Source organism: Microtus pennsylvanicus, chromosome 6, assembly GCF_037038515.1.
Source record: "Microtus pennsylvanicus isolate mMicPen1 chromosome 6, mMicPen1.hap1, whole genome shotgun sequence".
Classification (NCBI taxonomy): Eukaryota; Metazoa; Chordata; class Mammalia; order Rodentia; family Cricetidae; genus Microtus; species Microtus pennsylvanicus.
This window is the reverse complement of record NC_134584.1, coordinates 107,935,989-107,948,994: the sequence shown is the minus strand read 5'-3', so window position 1 is coordinate 107,948,994 and position 13,006 is coordinate 107,935,989. Positions and strand designations below refer to the sequence as shown.

The 13,006-nt window shown below is 45.6% G+C and overlaps 1 protein-coding gene across 2 annotated transcripts in view; it reads left to right on the top strand.

The window, feature by feature from the left end:
• The first annotated feature begins 699 nt into the window (after positions 1–699).
• Znrf1 (zinc and ring finger 1) overlaps positions 700–13,006 on the top strand; it is a 102,337-nt gene continuing 90,030 nt past the window's right edge. The window contains exon 1 of one of the 2 annotated variants that reach the window (XM_075977299.1): positions 700–1,751. In XM_075977299.1, coding sequence (XP_075833414.1) covers positions 1,328–1,751 — 424 coding nt within the window. In that variant the 5' untranslated portion in view covers positions 700–1,327. The remainder of the gene's footprint in view (positions 1,752–13,006) is intronic. The other variant, XM_075977298.1, reaches the window with a different exon arrangement.

Below are 13,006 nucleotides of genomic sequence, written 5' to 3'. Positions count from 1 at the left end.
ACAAGGAGTTTCAAAAACCGCTTCTTAGCTGCATCGGTCTATTTCCATGCTTTTTATCCACCTATTGATTTTTGAGGATTACATTCTAGCCTAAGGAATTGACTGGCTTCCTTAGACCCAAAAAGTTGGTTCTGGTTTGCCAGCAAAACCCTGATTCCTATATGCCCTCAGGGCACTGCTATATCTCCTAACAGCTAACCCTAAATGTTAAGACCCCCGATGTTTGGGTCCAAGCTAACTGCCCCCAAAATGCTAAAACTTCCTAAGGTTGGGGTCCTTGGATGGGAACCTCCAAACGGATCCACTAGAGGGTGCTGTGAGGGCAGGTTTGTGGCGGGAGGGGGCTCGCCCAACGACCCTCAAATCCAGGTAGGCGTATTAGTTGGTTTTCTTTTTTTCTAGTTTTCTTCCCACCCACTAAAACCGTCGCCGCCCCTCCCCCACGCAAGGATTCTTCTTGAACGTAGTGACTCGACTTTCGCGGCGACTCTAGCCGTGCTTGGTTCCGGAAGAAGTCTGGGCCTCTGTCGCAGACGCCCCGCGGCTGGAGCTTGCCGGTTCCCGGACGCCAGGGGCGCAGGCGGCGGGTGGGTGGGGACCTCCAGGACCGCAGCCGTTCGCCGCGCCGCAGGGGCCGCGAAAGGGTTAACCCGGCGGGGGGGTGGGGGGGGAGGGGGCCCGGGCCGCGCGTGCGCTCTGCCGCCCTCCATTGTCTCCACGGCGGCGAGGAGCGCCGGCGAGCGCAGCCCGGGACCGAGCGGGGCGGTGCGGCTGGCTGGCGGGGCCGGCGGCGGCTGGAGCCGGAGCGCGACGCCACGCGACCGCGGCTTCCAGAGCTCCGCCTGGCTGCCCCACCGCCGCGAGCCCTCCCGAGGCCTGAAGGAGTCCGGACCGTCGGCCCCGGTCGTCGAGTCCTGAGACCGGGGACGCGCGCGGCTCCCTGAGCCTCCGCCGCTTCCTGCTGCGGGCGGGCGGGCGGCCTCCTCCGGCGCCTCCCTCCCTTCGCTGCGGCTCCTCAGGCTCTCGAGCCCGGGGGCGGCCTGTAGCGCGCGGCGCCCGCTCCGGACCGCGCGTCTTCGGACCTTAAGGAGAACATGCATTCTGCTTGGACTGTTTGAAATTCTTAGTTTGGGGTCCCCGCTCGCTTGCTTTTTCCGCCCCGCGGATCTTCTGAGGTTTTTTTTTTCCCTCTCTCTTTTTCATTTTCTCCCTCGGGGCTCTTTTGTAACCCCCCCCCCTTTATGTTCGCCCAGTCTTCCACCCGCTTCTGAGTAGTGGGGGAGGGTTTCGGCCTCGAGGTTCCCGCCCCACCGGGGCCCGGGCGAACATGGGGGGCAAGCAGAGCACGGCGGCTCGCTCTCGGGGCCCCTTCCCGGGGGTCTCTACCGATGACAGCGCAGTGCCGCCGCCGGGAGGAGCGCCCCACTTTGGGCACTACCGGACGGGCGGCGGTGCTATGGGGCTGCGCAGCCGCTCGGTCAGCTCGGTGGCGGGCATGGGCATGGACCCCAGCACGGCCGGAGGGGTGCCCTTTGGCCTCTACACCCCAGCTTCCCGCGGGACCGGCGACTCAGAGAGGGCGCCGGGCGGCGGAGGGTCCACGTCGGACTCCACATATGCTCACGGCAATGGTTACCAGGAGACAGGCGGCGGTCACCATAGAGACGGGATGCTGTACCTGGGCTCCCGAGCCTCGCTGGCGGATGCTCTACCTCTGCACATCGCACCCAGGTGGTTCAGCTCGCACAGTGGTGAGTCCGCGGGTGACGGAGGCCTGTAAGGGTGGAGTGCCAAGGCAGGGCGTGCCGGGGCTCCCCAAACCTCTCAGTGTGCTAAGCTATGGGTATAAAGCTAACTCCTGCCTTTCCCTTGGTTCCTTCTCTACCAGAGGAGAAATAGGATCAAGTGGGATAACTACTGCCTAGGGAAGACGCTGTCTACCAGGCTGCGGAGTCGGGCGTTGTAGGACAGCAGGCATGTGTTCACTTGTGGATGGCAGAGTGAAACCTGCCCATTAAAGTCCCATTTATTAGCATCATGATCCTCAGAGAAGAGGTCTTCTTGGCTGGTTTGGACACTTCATTTCTGCCACTGCAGCATGGTGCCTACCTGTCTGGTTAGGGAGTAGTGTCTTCTAAACAAAGAGAAAAAGAAATAAAACTAGGGGACAAGTGGTTCCTTAGCCTTGCTAGTTTTTCCACCCAGCTGGGTAACTGTACAGATTGTTTAAAATGGAGCAGGAGGCTGGCTTAGACAGGTGTGGTCTGCAATATGGAAAGCCTCCCTCCCTGGGTTCTGGTCTCCGATGCTGCATTCAGAAGACTTGGCTCAGTGACTCTCACAGCCCTCCATCTTTTTTCTCCTGCTCCTTACTAAGTGCTTGCTCTCCCCGTGAATCTGCATTTTTTGGGTTTTTTGTTTGTTTGTTTTGTTTTAAACAAAGCACCGACAAGGTGGGGCATTACTGCCCAGCAGTTGGTATGTGACAGGGAAGAGGAAGGTTGAGAGACTCTGGATGGATTCATTCTGTGTGTGCGCTTCTGGTGACAGGCCAGGAAAAGGCTGGAGGGGGATTTCCCAGGCTCTGTCTGGTAGGGCAGAAAAGGCCTGGCAGGCACTTCTGGAGGAAAACAGGTCTGTCTGCATGGCTGTCCTGAGAAGGCAGGGCAGGCTTCTGGAAAATTGGTCTAAAGGGGTGTGAGACCGCTGTGTGCTTATTAGCAGTTGAAGTGAAGAAGTTACATATTCAGACTCCTTTGGGTGAAATTTTAGATACTGTGTGGGAAAAAGCTTTCTCAGATCATGGAAGATTTACCTTGTGGGTTTACTTTTGTAGCTATTTCAAAACAGAATAGGGTTTTTGGGTCTCTCTTATTTTTCTCTTTCTTTTGGTCAATTCTATAATCTTAAATTTTTGAAGAAAACTTTGGTGGGGTATAGTGGCTGGTTGGAGCCTCTTAGACTGCCATTAAACTATTGGAGTCAGATACAAGACACGCCTGCCTTCGGCAACCTCTAGGCATTCAGCCTGCGATAGGCATCTTGGGGTTAATAATCTTCCTTAAGTAGTTGAGTCCAGAAAGAGTCGACTGTATTTGCAAGACTGTCGTGATTACATTTGTAAATAAGATGTCACTGGTCTGCCTTTAAAACTGAAAACTGCGTAAATCAGCTCTCCAAAGTCACAGAATTTTATAAGGGCTTGTATGAAGGAGTGAGAAGAGGAATTACCTTTTGGGTGAGATTTCTTAAGTCTGTCTCTTGCTAGAAACTTATTTATCCTTGTTCCACTGCCAGGTTCCCTGATAAAGTTATGAGCTTACCACTGAATTCCAGATTTTCACACTCTTCAGCTGTGAAACCTTGGAGTTCTTCCCCCCACCCCCATTCAGGCCTACGATCAGGGAGCTTGATCGCCACTGAACAAGGAAAGTTAAAGATGTTAACCTTTTCAGTGTCTCTAATGTATGGGAGGGGGGCTCTTGTTAACATTATAGGTAGTAAGTACATTTATTTATTTTTATTATGTAGGACCATTCTGTCATTTTGCAAGACTTTGAACCTATTGAATACCCAGGGCATCCTGCAGTTCACCTCAGACTGCCTCCATGAATTCCCAGATGCCTTTTACTGGGGTGGGTGTCCCAGCCTGACCGAGAACTGCTGTTTAAAGGGATTTGTTCTTTGGTACAGATAGAGTAATTAGCTTTTCCTGTGCTGTTCACTTGAGGTGAGTGCTCATTTGCATCAGTGGTTCTGTCTCCTGGAACAGACCATGGAATTTTCTAGGGCATCCTTTTCTCTCTCATTCATGGCTGCAAGAAGAGAAGCCGTTTCCACTTCGGAGCTGTTGAGTTGGGTCTGAGCTGCTTTTGCTCTTGTGTGGTAAGATTCCAAAGGTGGGGCTTTCAGTGCTTGATTGACCGAATGCCTGGAAGTCAATGCAGTGTTATTACTTGGGTTTTCAAGGTGTTTCGGGGACTCCTCACAGCGCAGGAAGTAGAATACTGAGGGCTTCCAGCTTTAGGTCTTCTTCTGAGTAGCTTTGACCTTGGACAAGACACAGCACCTTTCTCTAGGCTCATCTTTGTAATTTTAAAAATAGATGTGGTAATCCTCAGTGGTTGCAGCTTGTAACGGTTGTTCTCCAAAAGGCTGTGAGAGGACATACTGTGATCACATTTGTCTTCCATGTTCCTGGGCCTTCCTCCTGCTGTGACCCTTGCACATCTTGCGTTCTTTATGACAGAAATGTTTGTTCGTCCATTCTTCACATAGATAGCTCCTATGGACCTCTTAGGGCTCAACAGAAATTTCTCCTCAGAGGCCACTCTTAACATCTGGCCCTTCCTGTGACTGTTTTCAATCATTTGTGGTAATCTTAATTTTTTTTTAGCATGTTCTAAAAGCATTTATTTATCTGCTTACTTATTTTTCTTGGAGTTTGACTAAAGTCTCAGCTCTGTGAAACCAGAACTATCTCTTGATCACTGCTGTAAATTGTACACTGTGCCTGGCACAAGTATTTGCAAATGAAGAAATGTGAATGGTTTATGTCCATCATCCCTTTCGTCATTGTAACTCTACTCCCCGTTTGCAGGGGAGGTAAGGACCCCAGACGGCTAGCTGACAGGTAGCAGAGATGGGACTGGAGTGCTCGCCTGACAGTGCCAGAACCCTGGCTCTTTTCATTTAGTATTTTGTTGGTTTGATTATTTATTATTTGCTTGTTTTGAGACAGGGTCTTAATATGTGGACCCTGACTGGCCTCAAACTTGTATATAATACAGGTTGGCTTTGAACTCTTAGTCCTTTTCCCTTCTCCTTCTGAGTTGTTTCAGTTGTAGTCATGTGGCTTATGTCCAGCTGTCCCCTAAGACATAACTATGGCCTCTCTCATCGGTAACCTAAGGAAGTAGTATCCTGGAAACTTACTAGCCAGTCAGTGGGAAGGCTAGGCTCAGGGTAAAGTGCCTAACTTATAACCTTGAGCAGACGAGTCATTTAAGTCCCTGGTTTTTTATATGTTTATCTGTAGATGTCTGTCCTGCAGTCATTGAGGGTCTTATGTGACAGTATACACAAAAACAAAGCCAAAGGAAATCCAAATGGAACATGGTGGTGTCTTGGAGACAGTGCTATTGCTCTGTGCCTTCTCTGTCTCCTTAGAACTTGGTGGGCAGAGAGGTCTACAAGTATGGGAACATAGATAGGCCCCAGATGGAGGCTGGTGCTGCCTGGAGTCTGACCTACATCCACTTTCCCCATAAATGCCACTGAGGAAAGCTACCTTTGAGAAGCAATTGAATTACTGTTCAACTGCTGGTTTTGTTCTGAGGTGAGGCTGTAGCTTTGGTTTCCTGATAGCATTCTGGAGGTCATCCTTTTGTAGTAGTTCTGCTAACCTTGGAATAGGGCTTTCCAGATGTGGAGAGAAAACGTGAAGGATCCACCATATTAGGAGATATTCTGTTTTCTGAGTTCTGCTGTAAAATTGCTGGCTATTGAGGGCTTTGGTCTGGCTTCTTATGTGTGTGTGTGTGTGTGTGTGTGTGTGTGTGTGTGTGTGTATTTTCACCAAACCATTGGCTGAGGTTGAGATGGAGTGACTTTGCTAAGTGTCTGAATATGCTAGCAGGGTATCTTCTGAGTTCTGAGTTCTATTTGCTGTCACACTAGCATTTTCAAAAGCCTTGTTTTTTTTTTTCTGTTCTTAAATAATGAGGGACAGTTGCCAACTCTTTTGGAGTGGACCAGAAAGCCTCTTTGTGTCTCACTGTAGGTATGCTGGAGGTAATGGGCCTTTGTGAGCTCTCTGAAGAAGGAAAAGCATTCAGTGGTCCCTAAAGATATTCCCTGCCCAGCTTTGCAAGAACGTTCTAGCCTTAGTGAAGACTTTGTTTTTAATGTAGGATTTTTAGCTTTATATTACCATGAGGGGCTTATTTTCTATGCTTCCTTCCGGCAAAGATAATTTCCTAAGAATCTTAGTTAACTATTCCTTGTGAGATCTGAAAGGCATTGCAAGCAAAAGTGGTCAAATTCTTAACATGGTTGCTTTATGGATGTGTGTATTTTTATATTAAACAGACTCATCGCCAACTATGTCACAGGAATATTGTGAGCCAGGGCATCCTTAACCAAAGTGCTAGCTCCATTCTTGGGAAGAAACATGCTGTGTATTTTACAAATGTGATGATAATCCATCCAAGCTCAATGGGCACTGAACTCAAGTTTTAAAATAGCCAGTTATAGCCAGCAAGGTGGCTTAGCAGATAAGGACACCTGCCACCAAGCTGATGATGTGAGTTCAGTCCCCAGGACCCACATGGTGGAAGGAGAGAATCAACTCTCTTAAGTTGTCCTCTGACCTCCACATGTCCATACACACATGCACACACATACATGCACACAAATAAAGTGAAACTTGTGATGCATCCAAATTTGGCAGGAAAAACCTCATAGGGAACCAGTGTTGACTTAAATGGGATATTGGTTCTGCTCTTATTTAGCCTTAAATTAGGTTAACCATAACAGGTCTCTGAGATTGCAGTACTTGGATCTTGAAGTTAGTCCCAAACTTGAATCCTAACCTTAGTCTCTAGAATGATAGATTAATGTAGATTTTTATTCATCTTCCTGCACCCCAAGCTTTGCTGTGGCCCAATCCAAATCAAATGGCTGCTTCTTAGCAATCCCTTCCTGCCCTTTTGGTTTTTCAAAACAGGGTTTCTCTGTGTATCCCTGACTGTCTTGGAACTCATTCTGTAGACCAGGCTGGCCTTGAGAGATTTTTCTTCCTCTGCCTCTCCCATGCTAGGATTAAAGTGTGCACCACCACGGCCTGGCTGGTTCTTAGCTTCTTAACATTATAGGTTTAAGTACTAGAAGGGGCTTATCAGAGACCTAGTAGTTTGTACTTCTCAATCTTATGTTCACATAGCACCAGGTGGATCTGTGAGTTCGAGGCTAGCCTGGTCTACAAAGTGAGTTCTGTGACAACCAAGGCTGCACAGAGAAACCCTTTCTCAAAAAAACCAAGGGGAAAAAAAGAGAGAACCAGGTTTCTCTTTGCATTCAGAATTGGGTTCTTGTCTCTGGTGTGCTGTTTGGATAAGGAGTGAAGACCAGTGATGGAGTTAATAAGGAATCAAGTTTCATCTTAAGTCAGCGCTGGGACAGTTTCTGGACTGATGGAAGTTTACCTTGCAAGTTCCCTAGCTTTGTCAGTCTTGGAAGGCACGTGGGAAGAGTGAAGGCCCAATAGCCTGGTGTCTCTGCCCAGGTGAGGTGAGGCATGATAACAGTTTACAGTGCACTCTTGGGCATATAACAGGAACAAAATGGATATAGACAAGAGTTCTCCTGGTAACTGTGAATGGCTCCAGAATAGTTTTAAATTTGACTGCTTGGTATTCTCTGGGGAGCTGCCTAACAATGCAGATGACTGGACCCCAATCCCAGAATTTGGTAAAGCTGAGGAGAATTTGTAACAGATTCTGGGAGTGTAGTTAGCGTAGCATCTACTCAGCTCTGTCATGGATTTCGTTTTTTCTTCTGAAACTGAAAGAAGTTGGTGGTATTTTTGGTGCATTCATTAGCATTGTTTTCTGATACTTCTAAACTAGTTAGATATTTTCTTAGACAGGATCTGTACAAGTGTTTTTCACCAAGACCATTCTTTTTTTTTTCACATGGAACTAAGCATTTCTCTCCTCATAAAGGCCTAGGCCAATCTGCCATGGTCTTGGGAACTGAGCGGCTCAGAACAGACAGTAACTGTAGCAGTGTCCCCTTCTGTGTGCCTTCCCCCTGATTGTTTATATAAGGCCCAGCTGCCTCTAGCTGCTGGTGCCACTGAAGGGCCTACTGAGTTGTGGCCTCACAGGTGCAGGCCCAGCCGGGAGTCACAGAGGTCAAGATCTAGGAAAAATCATGACACTAAAGTGGGTACATTACCTAGCTTCCCGGTTTCCCTCACTGTCTCAAAGCATGAGACTCCTGCCTGTGTAGACTGATTGCACTAAGACATTCATTCAGTCTGTTTATCTATTGAGTACCTGCTACATACCAGGAGCTTTTGTAGGTGCCGGGAACATCTTAAATATTAACATTCTTTTCAAGAATCTTTGTTTTCTTTCTTTTTAAGAATCTGGCTGTAGATTTTATCTGCTTTATCAGTTCTATGTTGCATAACCACACTCAGGTATGTGTGAGGCTGCTGCAAAGGTGTTTCTTCTGAATTCTTCTTCTGTGACTTTGTTTCTGGGCTAGTCAGGTGATCTTTGTGTTGTGACAAAGCATTGTCTCGTGTGACCTAGTATAAGGGGGCTCTCTGTCTTCCCAATGAGAAGGTCTAAAGAAGAGTGAAGTTTATCCTTGGACTTCAGTATCTTTGTTATCCCTTTGTTTTCTGGTCATTGAATATTGTTTTTCTAGAAGCATGATTCACCACTTTTTAAATCTTTGTTAAGGCAATTTCCCCCTTGGTTTGGTAAGTGTAGGTTTTTGAGCTCCATAGTGTATCAATTCAGTGTGTTCCCACCCCCCATCAATTGCTTTTTACTGTGGTAAAATATGTGTAATAAAATTTACCAGCATCTTTTTTGGTTTTTCAAGACAGGGTTTTTCTGAGTAGCCCTAGCTGTCATGGAACTCACTGTGTAGACCAGACTGGTCTCTAATTTACAGAGAGCCACCTGCCTCTGTCTCCCTGTTCTGGGACTAAAGATGTGTGCTACCACCGCCTGTCTCATACTTAACATTTTTTTGTTTTGTTTTGTTTTTCGAGATAGGGTTTCTCTGTAGCTTTGGAGTCTGTCCTGGAACTAGCTCTTGTAGACCAGGCTGGCCTCAAACTCACAGAGGTCCACCTGCCTCTGCCTCCTGAGTGCTGGGATTAAAGGCGTGCGCCACTATCGTCCGGCCATCGTCACCATTTTTAAGTATGTAGTTGAGTGGAGCACTAAGGACGCACGTAAGTAGTTGTAAAGTATTTTCGTGTGACTATCTTATTTCACTTAACATGATGCCCTTAATCTTATCCATGTTGTTGCGTTTCCTGCCAGAATTTCCTTCCCTTTTAGGGCTGAGCATACACCACACAATGTGTGTGACAAAGTATATGATATAGAATAGATGTAGCATAGTTGCGTCTCTGTGTCTGTCACTGACAGAAGAATTGCTTCCGTGTTGTGGCTAATACTGCTGTGAATGTACAAATTGAGACCCTGGTTTGACACCACCACCACCACAACTGTTCCAGTACACCACTAAGACATATCCACATATTTTTCACATATACCTAGGAGTAAAATTGCTAGATTGTATTTTTTTTTTGAGATAGTGTCTCATATGGTTCAAGCTGACAAACTCACTATGGAGCTGAGGATAAATGTGATAAATCCCCCCCCCACACACATTCACCAGCCCCTGAGTGCTAGAATTACTTGCCTGGTTTGTTTGGTGCTGGTGATTGAACTTGGTGTCATACATTGACGGCAAAGACTACTAAGATGAGTTCTGTCTCCAGCCCCTCTGTTTCAGAACCATTATCCCCTTTCTCTCAGGTCTTGCTATATATTGCTGGGGGATATTCTGGAATTCACTACTTAGACCCTGCTGGTTTAAATTTACAGAGCTCTAAGTGCTGGGATTAAAGGTGTGGAATCACCGTATCTGGCCTTTTTTGTTTATTTGTTTGTTTGTTTTGTTTTTTGATAATAGCTAACCTAATAAGTGTGATGTTGTAGTTTACATTTCTGTCATATGATAAATGTTTCTTTTTCCTAGCCATTCATGTATCTTTGTAAAAATATGTGTTCATGTCATTTGCTTATTTAACTTTTTTTTTTTATTATTTCATGTGTATGGGTGTTTTGTACCACATTTGTGCTTGCTACACTTTTTTTTTTCTTTTTCTTTTTTTTTTTTTTTTTTTGGTTTTTCGAGACAGGGTTTCTCTGTGGCTTTGGAGCCTGTCCTGGAACTAGCTCTGTAGACCAGGCTGGTCTCGAACTCACAGAGATCCGCCTACCTCTGCCTCCCGAGTGCTGGGATTAAAGGCGTGCGCCACCATCGCCCGGCGCTTGCTACACTTTTATTCCAGTCTCCCAGAACTGGAGTTACAGAAGGTTATGAGCTTCTGTGTGGGTTCTGGGAATTGAACCTGGGTCCTCTGGAAGAGCAGCAAGTGCTCTTAACTGCTGAATCTTCTCTCCAGCCCCTCCTCTGTCCATTTTTGAATCGGGGTTTGTTTGGTTTTTTTTTTTGTTCCTTTTTCTTTTATCCCTGGTTTTAATGCTGTTTTTAGTAATATACTAAAGAAGCCTTGTGTGATAACCAACACCAGTGACTATTATTCTCCAAGAATAACTAATAAACCTTTGTTACAAAGGGTACTTATTGCTCAAAATGAAGAATTTAAAAGGTTCGTGTTAAGATAGCTTTTTCTTTTTGTTTTATTGAGGAACTATGACAACTGACAGATAATGCCTTGATTTCTGAAAGGCGCTTGTGCAGTGTTGGTGTGTGTGCACATGCACGCACATGTGTGTATGTATGTGTGTGCGTGTACTTTGCCATTGTGGTCTTGGTGAGATAGACTTATAACATGGCCCCAGACTACTTCTGTGTAGTACCCTTCCCTCTATAAAATAGGATTATTCTAAAAATACTCACTTCCATTTTGTGTGTTATACAATATCTTCTAAGGCCAAAGGTGATTTCTTAGCATGTGGGAGAAGCAGAGTTACTTAGATGATTTGGGACAGAACTAGAAAATCCCAGGACCCCAAGCCTGTGTGGTCATTTTGCCCATATTTCTGGGCTCTTTGGAGACATGTTTATTTGTTTCCATCTCCAGTAGCCCCTTTTCCTTAGAGAAGAGCAGGTTAGGACTTGTTTATCTTTTTTTTTTTTAGGATTTATTTATTATGTATACAGTGATTCTGTCTGCATGTATGCCTGCAGGCCAGAAGAGGGCACCAGATCTCACCACAGATGGTTGTGAGCCACCATGTGGTTGCTGGGAATTGAACTCAGGACCTCTGGAACAGCAGGTAGTGCTCTTAACCTCTGAGCCATCTCTCCAGCTCTAGGACTTGTTTATCTTGAGACTCCCTCATGGACTGGAAATTCTACAGGAACTTAAAGGAACCCTTGGGATTCCACACTAACAAATTAGTTTTGTGAAGTATTGTTTATTCTGTTTATCTGCACCCTCAAAGATATAATACCATTTAAGCTTGATAGAGAGTTTTCTAAAACACTAGTCGCTGCTGTCACAGCTGTCCTCAAATACCAGTGTAAACCATAGGCTATTGGGTGTACTCCACCCTGGTTAGATACTTTGGAAACTTTTTTTTTTTTGAGACAAAGTTTCTCTGTGCCTTTGGAGCCTGTCCTGGAACTTGCTCTTGTATACCAGGTTGGCCTCGAACTCACAGAGATCTGCCTGCCTCTGCCTCCCGAGTGTGCGCCACCAACGCCCGGCTGACACTTCTTCTTTTTTTTTTTTTTTTTGATATTTATTGAGCTCTACATTTTTCTCTGCTCCCCTCCCTGCATCTCCTCTTTCCCTTCAATCCTTCCCCAAGGTCCCCATGCTCCCAATTTACTCAGGAGATCTTGTCTTTTTCTACTTTCTACTTCCCATGTAGATTAGATCTACGTAAATCTCTCTTTGTGTCCTCATTGTTGTCTAAATTCTCTGGGATTGTGGATTGTAGGCTGGCTTTCTTTGCTTTATGTTAAAAACCACCATGAGTGAGTACATGTGATAATTGTCTTTTTTTTTTCTTTTTTTTTTATTTATTTATTATGTACACAACATTCCTTCCATGTATGTTTGTATGCCAGAAGAGGGAACCGGATCTCATTATAGATGGTTGTGAGCCACCATGTCGTTGCTGGGAATTGAACTCAGGACCTCTGGAAGAGCAATCAGTGCTCTTAACCTCTCAGCCATCTCTCCAGCCCCGATAATTGTCTTTCTGTGTCTGGGTTACCTCACTCAAAATACTGTTTTCTAGTTCCATCCATTTGCCTGCAAAATTCAAGCTATCATTATTTTTTCCTGCTGTGTAGTACTCCATTGTGTAAATGTATCACATTTTCCTTATCTATTCTTCGGTCGAGGGGCATTTAGATTGTTTCTAGATTCTGACTATGACAAACAAAGCTGCTATGAACATAGCTGAGCACATGTCCTTGTGGCACAATTGAGCATCCTTTGGATATATACCCAAGAGTGGTTTACTGGGTCTTGAGGAAGGTTGTTTCCTAATTTTCTGAGAAATCACCGCACTGACATCCAAAGGGGTTGTACCACCTTGCATTCCCATCAGCAATGCAGGAGCGTTCCCTTTTCCCCACAACCTCTCCAGCATAAGTTGTCATCAGTGTTTTTGATCTTGGCCATTCTTTCAGGTGTAAGATGGAATCTCAGAGTTGTTTTGATTTTCATTTCTCTGATGACTAAGGATGTTGATCATTTCCTTAAGTGTCTTTCAGCCATTTTAGATTCCTCTGTTGAGAGTTTTCTGTTTAGGTCTGTACTCCATTTTTTTTTAATTGGATTATGTGATCTTTTGGTATCCAATTTCTTGAGTTCTTTGTATATTTTGGAGATCAGACCTCTGTCTGATGTGGGGTTAGTGAAGATCTTTTCCCATTCTGTAGGCTGTCGTTTTGTCTTGCTGACCGTGTTCTTTGCTTTACAGAAACATTTCAGTTTCAGGAGGTCCCATTTATTAATTGTTTCTCTCAGTGTCTGTGCTGCTGGGGTTCTATTTAGGAAGTGGTGCCCTGTGCCAGTGTGTTCAAGTGTACTTCCCACTTTTCTTCTCTAAGGTTTAGTGTGGCTGGCTTTATGTTGAGGTCTTTGGTCCATTTGGACTTGAGTTTTGTGCATGGTGATAGATATGGGTCTATTTCCATTTTTCTACGTGTTGATATCCAGTTTTGTCAGCACCACTTGTTAAATATGCTTTTTTTTGCATTTGAT